A 22,070-nucleotide genomic window follows, 5' to 3' on the forward strand; every position below is an offset into this window, starting at 1 on the left:
TTTCTTTATGTGGATCCAAGTTTCTGACTTATATCATTTCCTTCTTTCTAAAGAACTTCTTTTTAGTATTTATTGAAGACAGGATTATTATCAATAAATTCCCTCAATTCCTGTTGCCCTGAGAAGGACTTTTTTTCTTCTTCACTTTTGAACTGAATTTTGAGGGATAATTTTGCAGGGTAAAGAATTCTAGGTTGGTGGGGGGGGGGTTCTCTTAAGATTTCAAGTATTTCACTTCATTCTCTTCTGGTTTGCATGGTTTCTGGAGAAAAGTTGGATGCAATGCTATCTTTGCTCCTCTATAAGTAAGGTATTTCCCCCTCTGGCTTCTTTCAGATTTTTTTTTTATTTTCTTATTTTTATTTATTTTTTTTGTTGTTATTTTCTGTAGTTTGAAAGTGATATGCACAGGTGACCTATTTTGCCATTTATCCTTCTCAGTGTCCTCTGAGCTTCCTGGAACTTTGATTTCCAGAAAATTTTCATCATTATCATTTGAACATTTCTTTTATTCCTTTCTTTCTTCTCTTTCTGGGATTTCCATTATGCATATGTTACACCTTTTATAGTTGTCTCACAGTCCTTGGATATTCTGTTCTGTTCTTTTCCACTCTTTTTTCTCTTTGCTTTTCAGTCTGAGAACCTTCTAGCTCAGATGGCTCCCCTGCTGTTTACAGGTTACTAATAAGTCCATCAGAGATATTCTTCATTTCTGTTACAGTGTTACCGATCTCTGTCATTTCGTTTTGGTTCTTAGAGTTTCCATCCTTCAGCTTACCTTGAGCAGCTGTTCTGTATGCTGTCTGTTTCATCCATCAGAGCCCTTCGCATATTAAACCTAGTTATTTTAAATTCCAAGTCTAATCATTCCAACATCCCTGCCATATCTGAATCTGGTTCTAAGGCTTGCTCTTTCTGTCTCCTCACTGTATTTTTTGCCTTTTAGCTGTGTCTTGTAACATTTTGATTACTGGGCATGATATGCTGAATAAAAGGAACTGCTATAAACAGGCCTTAGCAACGAGATGGTAGGTGTTGGGGGAGGGCAAGTGTTTTATAATCTCGTGATTAGGTCTCAGTCTTTTAGTGAGCCTCTGGACTGTGAACTTTATACATGCTTCTTAGCCCCCCCGCCTTTATGTTGAGCAGAATGTCAAGAGTGGGTTGGAGTTAGTATTTCTCTTCCCCCAGCTCAGTTAGGCTCTGATAATACCCCAGCAGGTTCGGCTCTGGTTTAGTTTCTCCTGAGGGCAGACCTTGCTAAGAATGAAGCATATATCTGGGTGCTTGGGTGGCTCAGTCATGATCCAACTTAGGCTCTGGTCATGTTCTCCTGGTTCATGAGTTCGAACCCCGTGTCGGGCTCTGTGCTGACAGCTCAGAGCCTGGAGCCTGCTTTGGATTCTGTGTCTCCCTCTCTCTCTGCCCCTCCCTGCTTATGTTCTCTCTCTCTCTCTCTCTCTCTCTCTCTCAAAAACAAATAAACATTAAAAAATTTTTTTAAAGAATGGAGCATGTATCTCCCCTCCCCCTGCCAGAAGCGTAAAGGGATTTTTCCTCTAATATTTATTGTGAGAACCTGGTAGAGACGCAGGAGATAAAACTCACTAAGGTGTACCTCCCCCCACCCCCTAGTGACTGGGTCCCCCTCCCCAGAGTTTTTAGTCTTCCGAGTCCTCCACACTGGTCCTCCAGCAATTCATTAGCTGCTGGTCAGGTTTCTGCATCCCGGCCCTGGCTCCCAAGGCAGCTGCTGTTCCAGTAGGCGGTTCGCTGTATCCGCCTGTCAGTTTCTCCACTTCTGCACAGCTCTTTGCCCTGTGACGTCACTTCTCTTGTGGATATCAGAAGAGCTGTTGGTTTTTCCAATTTGTTCAGCTTTTTTTTTTAAATTTTTTTAATGTGTATTTATTTTTGAGAGACAGACAGAGCGTGAGCCAGGGAGGGGCAGAGAGAGGGGGAGACACAGAATCCGAAGCAGGCTCCAGGCTCTGAGCCGTCAGCACAGAACCTGACGCGGGGCTTGAACTCAGAACCGTGAAATCATGACCTGGGCTGAAGTCCGACGCCTAACCGACCGAGCCACCCAGGCGCCCCCAGTTTATTCAGCTTTTGACTTGTTGTTAGGATGGAGTAGTGACTTCCAAGCTTCATCTGTGCCTTACCAGAAAGGGGAGAAGCTGGCTTCTTTATGAAACCCAGGGCAACAGTAAATATGACAGGATATCATTTATACTTGATCTTACTTGTAGAGATATAGCTAATAAAAACTTGATGCCTTGCCACGGTTCCTGTTATGGGCGGGGGGGAGGGGGGGCAGGATGTGGAGGAGCAGGAGGAAGCTCTCCCAGACTTAGAACCTCTGCATTATTTCTGACCTCCCACTGCATGTTCTTTCTGCAAGTCATTTTTGATTTATTAATATGTGATTTAAAAGCCATATTTCAGAGTCATTCACTTGAAGCATCCCTTCTGTCTTTATGCACCCTGGACATTTTCCCGGGAGTTCACTTCCCACTTACGAACTCGGTTCAAAAGTCACTTCCTTAAGAAGTCTTCCCTGACTGTTGACTTTCTCTAAGAACACTTATCTCCGATTGGAAGTACACATGTATGCGATTATTTGATAAATATCTATTTCACCCACTACGCTGGACCCTGTATTAGGTGAGGGCGAGCACTGGTTTGGATTTGCTCACTGTGGAGTCTCTTGTGCCCAAGGCAGTGGCTGACACGAAAAGGCACCTAGTAAATATGTGTTCAATGAATGAATGAGTGAATCACTCAATCAATCATTTTTCTCATAGCCACACACCTTGGCACACACACTATTGCCCTGACTATTACCTTCCAGCTCCACTTAGATCCAGTAAACGATTTTATTCCTGTGCGGAAGGAGAATAGAAATGTACACAGAGATGATGAGCCCCTTTAAAATAAACCTTGACATCCTCTCCTGGGATCACGGCAAGCCTGATTCAAGTGGTGCCCTCATTCTTCACAAGCAGAACCCTTGACCCTAGTTCTGTATTTGCTGGACATTTGACTACCACCTGCTGTTCAAACTGCTAAGCCAGGAGAACCAGTAGCCAGCATGATAGAAACCTCAGCAAACTGGAGTCAGGGTCATTATCACCTCTGTAGCCTGGGACATACCACCTACACGTCTCCTAACCTTGGCTTCTCCGCCCCTCAAGACTGTCGTGAAGACAGTTTGCAAACTGTGAAGGCCTCTACGTGGTCGATTGTTGTTATTTCTTAACACACTCACCAAACAGAGGTGGGAGGGATGGGGATCTAGCTCTAAGGCAGAGATCCAGGCTCTTTGAGCCAGACCTACGCCTTTGCCTTAAGGTGATGACTTAGGTAACTTGTGCCTAAAGCCTCCTAACAAGAAAGGGATGAGAAATTTTCAAAATAACTAACACGAGCAAAATCCTTCTCAGTACCTTCTCTTTGCCAACATTGCTCATGTGATGCTCCTCTTTCTATGTGGCCATCATTTTATATTTCCTTCCTGACATTTTCCCATGGTGACATTACTAATAGCTGGTTTCCTAAAAACTATCAACCCTGACGGAAATTCACGAGAGCATGAAGGTACAACAGAAAGCTCAGGGTCTGGCCACCCCTCAAGCTAAATGGTGAAGTAGGTGAAGCTCACTGGGGGGATGTTCAGCCCTTCTCATCCCCCTCTTCCTTTTCTTTCTGCCCCCAATCACTCCTCCACACCAGCTACAGAAACATACACTCTTTCCTTTCCTCAAATGTGTGGTGGGGAAGGAGCTAACACTCTCATTCTTATCAGGATGTAAGTGACCTGGGGAAGTGGGTCACACCCAGGAACTCTGACTAGAGGGCACTGGCCTGCCTTTTTAACAAGTCCCCTCAGAGAGATGGCTGACAGACTACAGGTACCTCACGGGCAAGCAATGTGTCTTCTTGCCCTCCGCTGAATCTTTGGTAGCGAGGACAGGACTGGGCTCATGGCAGGTGTTCAATAGCAAGTCTGAATGAGGGAACCACTGCATAAATGTTCTCTTCTTCCCCTCCTACTTCCCTTGCAACTCTATAAATGTGTATCTTTGTGTATCAGTTTGCTATGGCTGCCATTACAATGTACTACCTGCTAGGGGACTCAAACTATAGCAATTTATTTCCTGGTGGTTCTGGAGACTACAAGTCCAAGATCAAGGTGTAGGTAGGGTTCATTTCTTCTGAGGCCTCTCTCCTTGGCTTTTAGATGGCCGTCTTCTCTCTGTGTCCTCACATGGTCTGCCCTCTCGGTGTGCCTGTGCCCAAATTTTCTTATAGCACACCAGACAGATTAGAATAGGGCCCACCCTCGTGACCTCGTATCAATTTAATTACTTCTTTAAAGACCCAAAAAAAGGTCACACTCTGAGGTACTGGGGGTTAGGACTACAACATGTAAACTCTAACAATTAGCGAACTTATAAAGCCTCACAAGGTTTGGATCCTAGACTTTTATCTATCAGGCTGCATGTGGGGCAAGTGCCTTGTGAGATACCACGCTCTTCTGGAGACTATGAAATCACTCCCAATAGGCAGCCACTTATAAATGGGACTGGTCCTAAAGAAACAGACTTTTCTCCAAGACTTTTAGCAACTGACTGGACGGCACACATATTATTAACGTGGCCACACCAGGGATAAAGTGAAATGCCTTTGATTTGGTGACAGAACGCAACAAGTAAAACATCAAGCAACAGCGGAGGGAAAAAGGTGATCCTTGCCGCCCCAAGAAGCCAGTAATGTTTGGAAAACTGTTTTCATAAGACAGACTCATCATTTGATATTTCACTCTTATTTTTTTTGTGGGACTCTTTTTTGAAAAAAGGAAAATAAACTCTCCGTAAATTAGAATGTTGCAACCTAATACTGCATTCCAGCTCATAAATGTTTTTGTCCAGAGTTCATTTGGAAGCATTTCAGACAGATTGTTAGGATTATTACTTTCTGGGATAAAACCAAGCAATTTTTTTTTCAGGCATTTCTTCCTCAACTCATAACCTCCCCTCTCAGTAATATTTTGCATGTTGCAATAAAAAAGCAAGGAAGAAAGGCAGTCTCTGTCTATTTTTAGATTAACACGTTTGCCAAACTCGAGGAGACTTATCTTGATGCCTGCTTCCCGCAGACATGAGCTGTTTCTCTAGTGCTAAATGCTGAAGCCAATTTCATAACCTATTTACAAGTCAACATTGCCATATTTACTCGCCACCTTTGACCCCGTCATTTTATACATCATCTGTAATCCCACCGTTTCTCTGAATGGCGTCCTTGTAGGAAAATGAGGAGAGCCTGGGCGGGGCCGGGTATCGAACTCTATTGGACAACCTCCATTCGTCTTGGGGACACTTGCATGCTGTGGGGAGGGCTTAGCAGAGATGGAGCCTGGACAATGAGGACAGTGAGGAGAAGGGCCTGGAGGGGATGTCGGGAACTGTGAGCATCACTTAATGCTACGACGATAGCCAGAAGTCTTTGAACGAAGAGCTCAGGCAGCTGAGTGTCGGAGGTAAGCAAGTCGCAGGCCTGAGTCTGGGTAAGTCAGGAAGAAAGGCAGAAACTTGCCGTCCCAGAGTGAGGGCAAGGGGAGATAGAAACTCTGTAGAAGCAAGGCTGAATGACAGGCAAGGGAGAGGCCTGGACAGTGAAACAGAGCATGGGAGGCACAGTCGTGGGACCCCAACCAACTCTACAGAGCTCGTGGCTTTCTCTAACCACGAGAACGTTGAAGATTTTGCCAGACACCGTCAGAGAACAGTGACTTGCCCAGAGCCATTAGGAAACCAGTGGCAAGATGAACTGGAGTCTAGAATTCCCAATTTTTTACCTTCCGCTCAGTGATTCTCCACTTGAATTAAAACACTGCTTTATAAGGGAGATTCAAGGATGTGAGAGAGATTCAACAAGACAATTTACAAATCGAAACCAAAATCCTGTATACGCATGTTTAGAGTGATCTTCCCCACACGGGAAACAACTCAAGTGTCCCCTAGACGGGGATGGCCAAACTCCGGGCCACCCACACAGTGGAATACTGCTCAGCAATAAAAAGGAATGGACTCATGACACAGCATGGTGGGTGACTCTCGTAGGCACCAAGCTGAGTCAAAGAAGCCACACCCAGAAGGCTACACACTGTGCGTTTCCATTTCTCTGACATTCTGGAAAACAGATTAGTGGATGCTGGGGCTTCAGGTGGGGTGGGTGTGATGACAGGCAGCATGGGCGACATTGTAGGATAATGGAACAGTTCTATGCCTTGATTATGGTGGTAGTTATATGGCTGGATGCATTTATCAAAGCTCTTGGAACACGATTGCTTAGAAAGGAGGCAATTACTCTAGGAAAAATATACCTTAATTTGAAAAAAAATTAAAGAGAGAAAAAATGGCCTGTAGATGTGCTGCTGGGACGCAATATGGTAGAACAGGAAATGGATCAGCTCTGCAGCCAGACTGCCTGCGTTTAAAACTTGACCTTGTCATGTACTGTATTCAGCTTCTCTGTATCTCATTTTCCTCATTTCGAAATGGCAATAATTAAAGGATGCATCTCTTGGAGTTATTGCAGCAAAAGAATTTGTATCTTTAAAGTGTTTATAGGGATGCCTGAATGCTCAGTCAGTTAAGCACCCGACCTCGGCTCAGGTCATGATTTTGCGGTTCATGTGTTCAAGCCCCACATCGGGCTGTGTGCTGACAGCTCAGAGCCTGAAGCCTGCTTCGGATTCTGTGTCTCCCTCTCTCTCTCTGCCCCTCCCCTGCTCACAGTCTGTCTGTCTCTCTCTCTCTCTCAGAAATGAACATTAAAAAAATTTTTTTGAATAATAAATAGTTTATAAAGTTAGCATATGTCTGACACATCTCTGCACAACTGTCCAATATATCCTCAGGATATATATATATATATATATATATATATATATATATATATATATTCCTGGAAGTGCAAATGCTGGGTCAAAAGTTTGCATTGTCACAGCCCTCTGCAAACTACCTCCCAAGAAAATCGTGCCCGTTTACCCTCCCTCCCACAGACAGCATGACTTCAGTCCTTTGCTCTCCACCCATTACTGCCTGATACTAACCTTTCATATCTTCCAATCAAAAGGTCAGAGTGATACCTCATTGTCCCTTTCCTTTGGATGCCTTTGCTGACGAATGAGGCTGAACATCTTTTTATAGATTTGTTGGTTATAGCTGTTTATCTTTATGTGCATTGCCTCTTTACTGTCTTTTTACTAGAATATTTATAGCTTTATTATTAATTTCTATGGGTGTAGTATGAATTGGGGTTAATAATTACTATGTATTTTTCACTCCATGCCAGACATTCTTGTAAGCATTGAAAAATACTCACATTTGATCAAGCATATACATTGTAAACATCTTCTCCTGTTTCTTTTGACCCTGCTTCCATTTTTTTTGCAAAAGAATTTACACTTTCAAATTCCTTTGTGATTCCCACATTGTTTTGGTCACATTTGAGGAAGCCTTCTCTCTTGAGTAATTGTAATCTTTTTATACAACTATTGGTTGTATGTTCCCATATTTCTCAATTGTCTGGAAGTTATCATTTTTTAAGTTTGTTTATTAATTTTGGGGGGCGGGGACGAGAGAGAAAGAGTAGGGGAGGGGCAGAGAGAGGGAGAGAGAGAGAATCCCAAGCAGGCTCTGCACTGTGGGCACAGAGCTGGACACGGGGCTTGAACCCAAAAAGTGTGAGATCATGACCTGAGCTGATACCAAGAGTCCGACACTTAACTGACTGAGCCACCCAGGCTCCCCCCCTCCTTTTTTTTTTAAGTGAATTTATTTATTTTGAGACAGATGGAGAGAAAGTTTGCTTGGAAGCTCTTTATGGCAATTCTCATTGTGCAGAATTATTCTAAAATAGTAAATGCTTCTTAATTCCAAAACATAAAAAGAGTGGTTTGATGGCATTTTTGTAAGCATTGGTACATTCTTCAACAAGATGAGTGTGGGAAGGAAAAGTGAGAAGGTGGCTGGTAAGAGGCTCACATCTTGTGAAATGGTGGCACTTGGATGGCCAAGAGGACTTCTACTAAAGGATTCTGGGTGATCCTTTAACACAGCAGGGTCACTCCTCTTCCTGCTGTCTGCCCTCCCACCGACTCCCCTCTGTTCCCCCTAGGAAGTTTCCACTCCCTCCTGCCCACCTACATCCATACTCAAAACCAAGCTGATGTTTTCACGTAGAACGTCTTCCACCTCTAAAATTTCCTTCCAAGTACCACTTTAGAAGTTTGGCTCTTTTCTTCGTCCTCATTTAATAATCATAATTGCGGAGAAATAAAATACAAACCGGAGGTGTAATACATCTCCTACGACCTCACATTTTTAGGGTTATTTTTTCTTGCCAACTGATCCTGCATTCATGCTAATGTCCCCCTTCTTGTATCCTTAAAAGTACTCAGCTGATTCATCAAAAGCCAAAAGGAAAATAAACTATGTTTCTCAGGCAATGTGAGGTGATAACAAAGGACTCCAGCATTTTGGATTAAGGGGAAAGAACCAATTTTAGTTGCCAGCTGTTTCTTCAAGAAAAAAAAAATGGCTGTGTCTCTATATAAAGAAAGGCAAAATTTTTAATTTGTTTTCAGAATCTGCCTCTAAGAAGTTTCTAGAAGAAAGGAGAATATACATCAGATATTAGTATAAGACCTGTTATCTCAAAGGGAGGAAGTTATGAATCCAAGTGTCAGTACTCAAATTACTTTTTCTTCCAATTATCCTTTAAATTCCTAAGCATGATGGGATTACACAAGGTTAAAAAAAATTATGTGTTCACATATATATGCATATATATATATATATATATATATATATATATATATATATATATATAAAATATACACCCACATGTATATCTGTATGGACATATATGTGTGTATATACATACATACGTGTGTACATATATACACAAACATCAATATATGTATGTATATATAAGGATAATAAGGGCATGTGTGTGTATATATACATATACACATATGTGGAAACTGCATAGTACTTTTTAAAACAAATCCCATATTTTGAAAGGACAAATTGGTTCGGAAAAAAATTGGAAGATCAGGTCTTCCCCCTACAGAGATCCTAGAATTTTAAGGTCCAGAGCCTAAATGTTTCCAGCCTTTTCCAGCAGGCACAATACCAAGATGGTGTCTCCAAAGGCAAACATACTTTCCTGGTAGATAACTGCTTTCTTGGTCTCTGAATAACTGTGGCCACATTCTCCTGAAGAAAATTGTGGCCTATTTTGCCAATTACTTTATTTTTCCAGAGTAGTAAAATTCCCACCCTGAGGCACAGGAATGAATCAAAGTTCCTAAAGGAAAAGGCCTCTTGTTCATTACTGTCAGGACGGTGTTTCTCACCTTCTTGTCTACAATGATGATCTAGTCATGATGCAGCTTCTGTACCACTTTCTGGAATTTTCTAGAATCTGGCTGGGGCTTCTGTGTGTGTGCGTGTGCATGCGCACCTATACAAAACGCTAGCAGAACTTAACCGTTGTTTTCCATTAGCTAGTCTGTTGCACTTCTTCATCTCTCTTATCTTTACTATATTATCTCATTATTACTTATTCTCCTAGTTCAAGCATTTATAAAGCCCCCGTTCCCAATCTGGCCCTGTACCTGGTGCTGTGCATCCCAACATCATTTCTATCTTCATTTATTTCAACCTGTACCATCCCATGAAGTACTTGTCATGTGCAAGCCTGAAGAAAGATTCTTGCCTTGGAAGAGCTTCTAGTCTTATTTTCTTTGCCATTTCTGGGCAGTCCGTTCTTAAAACCCATCTTTTATAAAATGTCTAATCTTGGCATATTAATATTTAACCTTATTTGGAGCCAAACACAAAGCACACAATTCCTCTTGAGTCATTTTTCATAGGACTCTCATCTGGTGTCATTTCAACAAATAGGGATCACCCTGAGGACCGTGTGGCCCACACTTTTCTGAATACTGGAGTCTGTATTTTCAAATCAGTAACTCTTTTTCCTCTGACATAGCAGAAATGCACGGATATGCTAGAAAAGAAGAAGGGAACAGAAAAAAATATATGTGAAAATACTTGAAAAAGTTGAAATTCTGATAAAATTTTTAAAATTGGTAGACTCAAACTTTGGTTTCTGGCTTTCAAAGACTTGGATCCTTGGAAAAGGCTATTTTATTCCATGAGCCACAGTTGTCAAATGGTCTTTTTTCCTTTAAAAATTTTTTTTTCTAATGTCTATTTATTTTTGAGAGAGCGAGGGAGGAGCAGAGAGAGGGGGACACCGAATCTGAAGCAGGCTCCAGGCTGTGAGCTGTCAGCACAGAGCCCGACACAGGGCTCGAACTCATGAACTGAAAGATCATGACCTGAGCCGAAGTCGGACACCTACCCGACTGAGCCACCCAGGCGCCCCCAAATTGTCTTTTTTCTTTTAATCTGTGTCTTTTAATCTCACAAATACAGAATCCTTTAAAACGACCTTCATTCACCTTTCTGAACATTAGCATGCACACTTTTTTAGATGCGGAGGTTTTGGAGTCTCGAGCCTATTATCTGAATCGGATTCTGTGGCTATAAAACACGAGGCATTTTGACTGTGGTTTTAACCTTGAAGATGTCGGAGTCCATTTCTTTCTTTCTTTTTTTTTTTTTTTTAAAACCAACATTTTTCACAAGAATTATTGTTGTCTTAGGTTGGGTTCTTCCAGCACTGACCTTTAAGACAAGGATTGGAAAGCAAGCAGTTTATGTGAGAAGTGGTTCCAAGAAACGTTGCTAAGGCAGGAGGGAAGAGGGCCCTGGGAAGGGAGAACACCATAAAGATGCTTAGCAGGTTGATTTGGTGGACAGCAGGAGCTGGGGACATGTGGGAGACGGGGCAGAAGATGCCTCAGAGTTATCCCACTGGAGGGGTGAGGAAGTGGGCGTCCCCAGTTATCATCGGCATCCATCCGTCATTAGCTGAGGGCTCAGGCCAGGGCACTTCCGTCCTCCAAGGGGAATCATCCCTGTTCACAGCCCCATGTTGCTCCTACATCCAGGAAAGGTGAGTGTCTACAAATCATTTTCCTGCAAAGTCCGTTAAACCCATTTAATTCCATGATCGGTTTTCCATATGGACCGGCCAGATACGTTCCCCTCCTTGTGTGTGTGTGTGTGTGTGTGTGTGTGTGTGTGTGTGTGTGTGTGTGTGTGTGTTTTCATTTCTGTTCTGCTAGGATTAACCACTTATAGTCTCAACTATTGCAAGTTTCCTTCTGTGGCGATTATTTCTACCAGGTCCAGTTTGCTCACATCTGCATCAAAATTTTGCTCCTCAGATTCAGCCACTGTCATTTTTATTTTTGTTTGGTTGCCATCTACTAAGGATAACCATGATACATTAGACTTAGAAGCGCACACTGCTTTACCTGTGTATTAGCCAATCACTGGGATCAGTGTGAACATTACCCCTCAGACCACCTAAGCTTGTTCTATTACTCAGCACGGCCGTAGACCAGCCCCAGTGAATTCATAGTTTCACCTTTTTTTTAAAAATTTTTTTTAACATTTATTTATTTTTGAGACAGAGAGAGACAGAGCATGAACAGGGGAGGGGCAGAGAGAGAGGGAGACACAGAACCGGAAGCAGGCTCCAGGCTCCGAGCCATCAGCCCAGAGCCCGACGCGGGGCTCGAACTCACGAACTGCGAGATCATGACCTGAGCCGAAGTCGGACGCTTAACCGACTGAGCCACCCAGGTGCCCCCATAGTTTCGCCTTCTTAAGCCTCAATTTACTCACCTGCAAAACCGTGCTGATAATTATAGAGACTTCCTAACTTTTCGCAAGGAATCATTAAGGTCAACCCTTCAGAAGAATTCCTGGCCTAGAGGAAGTGTTCAGCACGTGCTATTTATTATTACCAACGTTATTGTCATTTAAGATCGTGATAATGACACATCGGTTACTTCACAAACTACTAATCGCTTTGCCAAGAGGATACTCACCATCCACTCTGTTCCTAAAGAGCGAATGGTTGTGTCAACCTGACAGTCAACACGTATCGCTTCATGGGTTATAGTACCTGCCTCACAGGTGCTGGAAGGAATGGGAAAACAATGTGTGTCACAAGCCTGGTACATACAGGCACTAAGCACCAGCTTTTTCCCCTTTTGCTTTCCTTCACACGTAGGTCTTAAGTCCAGAGGATGGGAGAAAGGGTGTTATGATGGATTTCTAAAGCACTTCGAGGAAGTTGGCCTTCCTAAGTCCAGAAGGGTACTGGTCTGTGTGTCCTCCTGGGTTACAGTGATGTTCCAGCATCCTTTCCAGAATGTCTTCAGGACGGTGCAGTTTGCCGCTCTCATTTGATGAGCTTCACTCTCTACCATCAGCATTTTGGGGTGCTAAATATGCTCTTTATGGTTATGACCTGAGATTGTTTCTGTCAAGTGTGTGCATGTGTTTTGAGTTTTTGTCTTTTTTTAGATTTGATTGTGGGTGCCTTCGGAACAGGAAAAGTAGCTGTTTACAGGTACGTGCTTTGCAGTATGCAAGTGTTCTTTCCATTGTTTCTTTTTGCCTTAGAGAGTACATCCCAACTATTTATTTTGGAGAACATGTAGATGCTCTTTTTAAAGTCTGGAGGAATTTTTGCTCTCAATTGCTTTCCTTCATCTGTCTTTTTTTGTTTATTTTTGAGAGAAAGAGAGAGAGAGCATGGGAGGAGCAGAGAGAAGGAGACACAGAATCTGAAGCAGGTTCCAGGCTCTGAACTGTCAGCACAGAGCCTGACGCGGGGCTCGAACTCACGAACCCTTAAATCATGACCTGAGCCCAAGTCAGACGCTCAACTGACTGAGCCACCGGGCGCCCCTCATCTCTCTGTCTTTTTATTCTCATACCTTATGACCAGACTTCCAGCCCCTACTCACGTAATGTTAAATTAAGATATGAATCCTAGGAGAACTTCTAAAACGATACGCTATGTTTGAATTTTTCTCTTTGCTTTGAAAACGAATTGAAAGGTGCTTATAGAGGAGGGCTACCTGTGAGGAAAGATTACTATTTACCTGCCTCGCAGGCTGACGCCTGGCCGCCAGGCTTCTCCCTCCCTCCCTGTTTTTCCTCATAGGTATTTGCCCCAGTGGTTGTCTAACTCCAGGCATGTCTTACTCGGTCTTACTATCTTGCTTTTTCAAGGCCTGGAGCTAACACAATATTAAAAACAAAATTATGTAACAAAGTAGAGGTAAGGAGTGTAGGGTAAACTCCCGGTGGGGCCCATTGTGATAATCATGAACACACACTGTCCCAAGGCACGGCCCTCCCTCCTGTCAAAGGAAAACTTAACCAGTGCGACATCATTTCTTGTTGTCATCTGGGGACTTGGCTCTTAGCTCTCGAATCTCGGAGCCCAGGTTCGAAACTTGCCCTGTCCCCTCCCCTAATGAGTTACTTGCGTCTCTGGTTAGCCTCACCTGGGTGGGTGGAACTCCATTTGCTCTACATTCCTCCCTCTCCTCAAATTTGGCCAAGCATTGGAACCACCTGGAGAGTTTGTTTAACATTCCCGTGACTGGCCCTGACCCCCTGAGGAGTTGATGCGCTTCATCTGTGGTGGGGCCTGGACATATTACCTGTTTGGAAACTCCTGGAATGCTTATATTGTGCAGTCAGGATCGACAGCCACTGCTCTGCGTGAAGTCCAGAATGATCTTGTCAACCCACCCTTATGAGTTTAGCTAAATCTGCACAGCTTGCATAGAACATTATCAATCAAAATAAAACACCATCAGCCCGTAAGATGAGAGAATTTGCAAAACTCAAGTACTTACAGGCACGAGTGAATGCAGAATGACTCATTGGCTCCGATAGGAATAGAGCAGATTCCAGAGAGGCAGTGCATGGCGATAGCACCAAATACCCTGAGCCCCCTACATAAACAAAGCGAGTCTGTGAACACAGTTTTGCTTGATGGGGCCCATAGCATCCTTCATTTGGAGTCATGAGCGACGACATGTGTTTTAAGGTAATTAGTTAAGTCTGGAGCCCACCTGTTCATGCAGTGAGGCAAATTCTTGGCCTGAAGGCTGGGAACGTTGGCAGTGGTCCCTAGAAGTGCAGTGTTGCTCATGTGGCTCATGGAAACCTCTTGTTTTCTCCCTGCAGAGCAAGGCCAGTCGTGACTGTGGATGCCCAGCTTTTGCTGCACCCGATGATTATCAATCTGGAAAATAAAACATGCCAGATTCCGGAGTCTGTGTCACCTGTGGCCTGGTGAGTTAGTCCGCCGCTTCTCAAACTCTGCTGTGGATTCAAATCACCCGGGCATCTCGGGAAATGCAACTCCTGGGGTGCGGCCTGAGACTTTGCATTTCTGAAAAGCTCCAGTCAGATGTTGATGCCGTGGGTCTGCGCACCCAATCTGAGTGGCAAAGAGTTAGTCTTTCTGAATGGACGAAGAAAATGTGATGTGTATACATACATACACATTTCTACTGTATACACATATGTGATATATTGCTACATGTACAAAATTACAATATATTACAATATACGGATATATATATATATATATATACACAATAGATTATTACACAACTGTAAAAAAGGATGAGATCTTGCCATTGGAGACGATATGAATGGGCCTAGAGGGTAATTAAGTCAGGCTGAGAAAGACAAATAGCACATGATTCCACTCGTAAATGGAATCTTTACAAGAAATGAACAAGGAAACAAAAAGCAGAATCAGAACTATAAATCCAGAGAACGACCCGATGGTCGCCAGAGGGGAAGGGGGTGGGGGTGTTGGACAAAAGGGGTGAAAGGGAGATGGCAATACAAGCCCCCGGTTACGGAACGAGTAAGTCACAGGAATGCAAGCATAGCGTAAGGAACGCAGTCAATGATATTGACCGTGAGAGCCGTGTAATGGGACACATGGTAGCTCTACCCTGGTGAGCGTAACGTATAAACTTGTCAAATCACGAAATCCTGTACCTGAAACTAATGTAACATTGTGTGGCACTGATGCTCAAGAAATGTTTTTTTAAGATAACGATATTCAGAGAGATTGGAGATGTAAGTAAGTATGATGAGGAGAATGGAGGCAATATTTCTCAGCATGGGAGAAGAAAGGTACAAACACAGAAAGGAGGGAATTTAGAATATTTCTTGTGGTGCTAAGCTGGAATGGGAGGCCTGAATGCGAACTCATGTTTTTCAACATATAGGGATAGAAATAAATACAGATAGAGAAAAAAAGAGAAGGATCTATGACATAATGCTGATCTTTTGTTGTTAACCTATCACCTGAAGGCGACTTCCCCAGTCTACAGGCTCCAGGTGAAAGGAGAAACATAAAAACATTTGGGAAAATTCCCAGTGTAACAAATCCTGGTGATCTCTTTTGGATTCTTTGCATGCTGAAATAAATATTAACCGCACTGCAAATAGGAGAAAATACCTTGACTCTCACATTTGTGTATGCTTATGGAGACCCCTTTCCAGACATATATGTCTCTCTCTTTTAGTCAGGCTTTAGTGAAACTACTCAGTTTCCTGGGCTGAAAACACATGTCAGTTTCGTGATTTAGCGCGCGCAATTTGACAGGAGGTAAACGTTATAAAAATAGTGATTTTCCTGCTCTAAACTCTGTGGTTGTGGCTGTGATCGCATTATCAGGAATAGCAGTAAAATTACGGTTCCTTTGGTGGGCCATAGGAGAACACAACTTACGTGGCTTCTGGAAGTGTTCCTTCTCAATCTTGCCGGGCATCTGAAGGAAGTACAAATGGAATTCAGTTGTAACACGGCTTAGGAACATGTCACTTTGTTTCTCAGTATGTAGGTCCTCAAGGGTCAGAGGTCTGTCTTCATTGGGTAATGCCAACAGGGCATAGCCTCTGAAAAATCAACAAATACTTGGGAGTGTTTGAGATTTGCCCTCATTTTCCAGAAGGTGTGGTCGAACTCAGACAGTATGTTCAGTTCCTGAGAATTGTTAGAGGCACAACAAACCAGTGTTGACTCAGAGAACTTCTTTCCAGCCAGTTTCAGCATGTTGTTGATGGCCTTTTGACAGGAGTTCATACCAGAGTCAAAACCATCGTGGGTGGAGGGTGGGGAGTGAGGGGGACCTTTAACAAGTCTTTGAAGAATGTCCTTTGCTGGGCAAAGGACTCTGCGAGGCATGCCCTCTCCTTTGCCAGTTTTTGGACAGAGCGGGGAAGTGCCCTGAGCACATTTTCAAAGGGTTTAAAACCATAAAATATTATAATGAAAACCTGATCTGAGAAAATATGTGAAAGAGTCAGCATCTATCCTTACCCTGGCGTGATTAACTGAAATGTTCTGTGGGAGCTACTTGGGCAAGAGTGTTAAGTCTTCAGTTCCCCAAAGAGTCTGGTGTTCCCCGGTTCATGGCTCAATGGACCCTAGGCTGGATTCTCTGAAGTATCTGCGTGTGGCACACTTTGATATAAAGTGTTGTTTTGAACTACATCATTTTTTTTAAAGGATTTTTAGGTGTTTTGTTTTGTTTTGTTTTGTTTTTAAATAAGAGACGTGTGGGTGGCTCAGTCAGTCCAACTCTTGGTTTCCTGGCTCAGGTCATGATCTCAGCGTTCGTAGGTTTGAGCCCCTGCATCAGGTTCCACGTGGTGCCTGCTTGGGATTCTTTCTTTTCCCCTCTTCCTTTACCCTGTTCATGCTGGCGTGTGCCCTCTCACTCTCTCTCTCTCTCTCTCTCTCTCTCTCTCAAAATCAAGAAATAAACTTAAAAATAAACAAATAAATAAAATGTAAGTATTTTTAACAGAGATGGGGTCTGTTTGGTTTTATGGAAAGGGTATTACTTTATTATATTTATTATATATATATGCTTATATATATTATTTATTATGTAAAAGAACATATTTCTTTTCATGAGCCATTTTCCTTATTGCACTACATCATATTAAGGTAAAATGCAATTTGTTATGTGGGAAAACGCATAGTATATGTCTTTATAATTATTTATTTCATCATATTGCATGCATTCTCTGAAAAACATTTCATTTTCACATGCAAAAATTTGGAATTAATGGTGCCTCAGAGTACTAGAAGATGCAAGTTAACAGCTGGCTCAGTCTAGAATGTGTTTCTCTGACACTTTGTAAGTTTATTTTAGGAATTTTGGTCAGTATTTCCAAAATAATTGACAGGCATTTGTTGATGTGCTTTCTTGTCGTTTTGTCTGTATGTGATCGAACTTTGTATTCTACATCTGAAAACTATTTGAGTGAACCCGGACTGGGAAATAGTTCTTCATGTCTGCCAATGTAAATTTCTTTGTCTTTCAAACAGCTGTGTCCTTTTATAAACGATCTGCTACTGGTATTTCTAAATTAGAAAAAAAAATGGCACAACAAATATTAATAGTGTTACTAATCAATTAGAAAAATAAAAAGCATTTAGTAAGATATTTCATTTGATAAATGTAAAAGATCATCCCTATCCACTTTTCAAATCTGAGAAAACCTTTTCCAGTATGCCTACCTTTATGCAAAATCTGATATTTGCTGTCACTGAAATCGAATTAAATTGCGTAGGCTGAAAACTGAACTGCTTTGTACTTTTAAATCCTGTTTCACATCCGCCTCATTCTTTTTCCATCAAGCATGGCTACGCTCACCATTATACCACAGCATCATTATTCTAACTGTACATCGGGTTGGGGCTGGTGTCAGAGGATTTATAACGTATTGTCCTGCTTTCTTATATATTAGAAGCACTACAGACGTCAGTTTCCTTTAGAACTTATGTGATGAGGGATCTGGGTTGATTTGTTGTCTTTGCTCCAATCAGACCTATTCAGACTAATGTACCATATTGAATGTGACCATAAATTCAAGTTTGCAGTTTTAACTCTAATTAATTATAGGTCACAGCTTTCCCTGAAAATGCCAGAGTACTTTATAATTAGGTGTAGACCGTGAGTGGACCAAATGTTTTGGCAGATAAAACACATAGCGAATATATGTGTATGTTTACGTACAATATATAGTTTGCTAAATTCAGAGTGAATGCTTCAACAAAAACACTAAATCGAAATGATATATGGATTTCTATGTTTATTGCAGCACTATTTACAATAGCCAAGCTACCCAAGTGTCCATAGATGAATGGATAAGGAAGATGGGGTACAGATACACGGTGGAAATTACTCAGCCGTAAAAGAATGAGATTCTGCCATTTGCAACAACATGGATGGACCTAGAGTGAAATAAGTCAGACAGAGAAACACAAATAACATATGATTTCAGTCATACGGGGAACCTAAAAAACAAAGCAAATGCATAAACAAACAAACAAAAAAACCCAGAAACAGATTCATACGGAGGACAAACAAGTGGTCGGCAGAGAGGAGGGAGGGATGGAGAGATAGGCAAAATAGATGAAGAGGAAGAGTAAGAGGTACAGACTTCTAGTTAACAAAATAAGTAAGTCACAGCGATGAAAAGGACAGCAGAGGGAACAGAGTCAATCATTTTGTTGCAAGTTTGGTGGCAGATGGTAACTACACTTATCACAGTGACCACTGAGTAATGTATAGAGCTGTTGAATCACTGGGTTGTTCACCTGAAACAAACAGAACACTGTATGTGATATTACTGTTACTGTATTACTGAAATATTACTATATTTCAGTAATAAAAATTTTCTAAATGTTTTATTTATCATAACTGGATGACATTTTCTGACACCTGATAAAACTAGGTCTTTTTAAAATTTTTTAAAGTAAGCTCCACACCCAGTGTTGGGCTTGAACTCAGGACCTGAGATCAAGCGTCTCATGCTCTAGGGACTAAGCCAGCCGGGTGCCCGATAATAAAAATTTTCTTTAAAAGAATGAATATTTTTGTCCACTACTATAAAATTTTGAGGTTTTCCTTTTAGATCAGAACCAGGGGGCTTGGAACGTTTTGATTTGGTAACTTTTCTGTGAAAGGCATCTACAAACTAGCACATTTAGGTTGAGGTGCTACTAAACTAACAATAACTCGATCAGTTGTAGCAGTTATTTTAAACCTGTATAAAGATAGTTACAGGGGCGCCTGGGTGGCTCAGTCGGTTAAGGGGCCGACCTCGGCTCAGGTCATGATCTCACGGTCCGTGAGTTCGAGCCCCGCGTTGGGCTCTGTGCTGACAGCTCAGAGCCTGGAGCCTGTTTCAGATTCTGTGTCTCCCTCTCTCTCTGACCCTCCCCCGTTCATGCTCTGTCTCTCTCTCTCAAAAATGAATAAAACGTTTAAAAAAATTAAAAAAAGAAAGTTACAGTCATCCAGTTAATGATTTGAAGGTAACAGAAAGGGGGAGTTAAGAATAACACTGACAGGTAACTGATACAATTCATAACTCAGCTGCTAACATCATTTGTCGATCAAATACCTCCTCGCAAAGAGACAATCATGTTCACATTCATAGTTTCATTTATTACTTTTTCAAAAACTCCATTGCTTTTGAAATCTTCATGTCAAACAAAATCCTATCTATAAAATTACTTTAACGTAGCTAAGTTGACAATCTCATTATAAATAGGAATTTATCTTGTAAAAGTTAATGAACTTTGTCTATGATTTTAACACACAGCCAAGTACTTCCCAAAAAAAAATTGGACACAGAAAATATTTCAGTTCTGAAAGCCATACCTGCTGCAGAATTTAAAGATATGGTTAACTACTCATCTTTCTTAAATAATTCTAATTAAAGTCGAAGTGGGCTGGAATTTGTGATTTGTGATTTCTCTGGGGAAGGGGTACAAACACTTGTAATAGCAGAGACATCTCAGGAAACTATTGGTAATGGCATGTGGCAAATTATTTACCCTGAAGGGAGACATTGACTGAGGTCACGGTAGATAGATGAGTCCCAGATGTGACACATTTTCATTATATTTGACACAGGAAGCTGACACATAATTAAAGTATGATTGGGGATTATTTACAGCTTTTGGATGCTGTAGAAATATTCAAATTATACTACAGTATTTTATTAATGAAAACATCAAGAGTGTCCTTAAATCATTGTTAAGTAGTCTCTTCTATTTTTACTTTCTTAGAAATGTGAAAAAGCCCCATTTCGAATGCTGGCTGTTAGGGCTTACCATTGTTCAGGAGGGATGTGAGCACATTGTGCAAAGCCAGTTGTCTTAATTGTATTATGGTCAACTGGTGATATATATATATATATATATATATATATATATATATATATATATGTGTGTGTGTGTGTGTGTATGTATGTATGTATGTATATGTATGCATATATATGTATATATATGTATGTATATATGTGTATATGTATGTATGTATTTTTTTACAAATATATGTATATTTAGTTAGTTGTGTGTGTGTATACTGAGAAGTATAAAGGAAAAATGATGTATTCATTTGACCTGGGGTGGGGTGAAGTAAGATTTCTGTTTCAGATTCAAAATGTTATTAACCAATACATTATTGACTATTATTTTCCGTAGCTTTTCTTTAAAAGTATGTGCTTCAGTAGCGGGCCAGAGCATTTCAAATACAATAGGTGAGCATGTTTTCATTTTTACACTCCTATGCTACACTGAGAAAAGTTAACAATGAACGTTCCTCTGCAGACCCTATAAAACTTTGAGTGAGCCCGTTTCTAATATTAAGATTTCTACTGTATATATGGAAACCTCTCTGTAAATATTCCTTGAATAATTGGTGTTAATATTATCTATAAAAACAGATATCATCATGGGGGAGGGGGAAGTGACTGTGTCAAACCATTACAAAACAAGTTTCATAGCTTGGGGAGTATTTTATAAAACTTTTGCAGCTCGTGTATTTGTTTTTGATCCCAACTATGAAAACAATGTTTTCTGAATAAGCAAGTGGAAATAGAAATTCATTCGAGCACTGCATTCACTGAATACTTTGCCTTTCCTGATTATATTTGCTCTATTTCTGTCCCTTAGGCCTGACCGCCGAGGTATACTTGGATACTCTGAAACAAAAAGGAGCCGTCAAACGCACGCTTTTCCTTGACAACAATCAGTCACATTTCATTTTCCCTCTCACCATCAAGCGGCAGAAATCCCTCCAATGCCAGGACTTTGTCGTTTACCTCCGAGTGAGTGTTCCAGAATCACCCTTCTGGCCTCCTAACGTTCAGACTCCAATTCCAACCTTTTTTCTCTACTGGACCATCCTTCGGGTCCACAGAGATCCACATCTATTTTCATTTTATAGGAGGAAACTTTCTTCTGAGGGCCACACGCTCCATTTTTGAGCTTTTCTTCAGCTGACCGAAATAGCATGTGGCTATTAATTCCCAAAGCTTCTTTCTGTCCTGCACACTAACCTGATAATAGTACTCACTCAGGTGGTTTTTATTTCTCACTGCCTCCCTCCCAAAAAACCATAAACATTAAACGCAATTTATTTGAATTTTTCTCCTGCGTGAGGATGCTTGGCCAGATGTTATCGATGTGCATTTCAGAGCCAAGTTGGGAAAACGTTCAGGCATTCAGTGCCTTTATTGAAAGTAATTTATAATTCTGTTTTTAAAGAAATGTATATTTACAGTAACTCCAAGACCTACCGTGGAATAAAAGAGCTGAAATATATATAACACGATTATCCCAGCTTTTTTACCAGTCGTGAGGTTATCCTCTTTCTTATTTTGTCTCCGCCCTTCGGGCCTTTCGGGGTATGACCCTCTCCCCCTGGAGGGCTTCTGTTTGTTTTTTCCGAGGGTGCTGAAGGTGTTTTGCAGTTCATGCAAGCTGAAAGAGATAATAAGAGAGGAAAAGAATCAAGATGTTTTCTTCTCCTGAGCCCAAGAGGACTCCTAAATGCGGCCAACCTCATGAAAATAAAAATTCACGAAACTTTCCATGACATTTATTGCGTATATGAGTATGTTTTTTTCCTTTGCAATTTAACCAATTTGTGTGACTCACTGAGATCTGCAGAACCTGAAAACTGCCTCCAGAAGCATCTATTTCAACGAAGCCAC

The 22,070-nt window shown here is 41.5% G+C and overlaps 1 protein-coding gene and 1 long non-coding RNA gene across 2 annotated transcripts in view; one reads left to right on the forward strand and one right to left on the reverse strand.

Annotated features, from left to right (window-relative positions):
* The window catches only part of ITGA8 (integrin subunit alpha 8), a 190,294-nt gene that overhangs the window by 99,962 nt on the left and 68,262 nt on the right, over positions 1-22,070 (forward strand). The window contains exons 14-17 of the mRNA XM_086714858.1: positions 12,525-12,570; positions 14,208-14,315; positions 20,557-20,612; positions 21,028-21,182. Of these exons, the coding sequence (XP_086570984.1) occupies positions 12,525-12,570; positions 14,208-14,315; positions 20,557-20,612; positions 21,028-21,182 (365 nt within the window). The remainder of the gene's footprint in view (positions 1-12,524; positions 12,571-14,207; positions 14,316-20,556; positions 20,613-21,027; positions 21,183-22,070) is intronic.
* LOC147579500 (uncharacterized) lies at positions 9,620-14,526 on the reverse strand. The gene is made up of 2 exons (XR_015254007.1): positions 14,093-14,526; positions 9,620-10,086 (listed from the first exon to the last, which is right to left on the reverse strand). It is a non-coding gene; the product is annotated as an uncharacterized LOC147579500 (long non-coding RNA).

This window comes from Puma concolor, chromosome B4, assembly GCF_028749965.1.
Source record: "Puma concolor isolate L17-30 chromosome B4, mPumCon1.1.hap2, whole genome shotgun sequence".
NCBI classification, from domain to species: domain Eukaryota; kingdom Metazoa; phylum Chordata; class Mammalia; order Carnivora; family Felidae; genus Puma; species Puma concolor.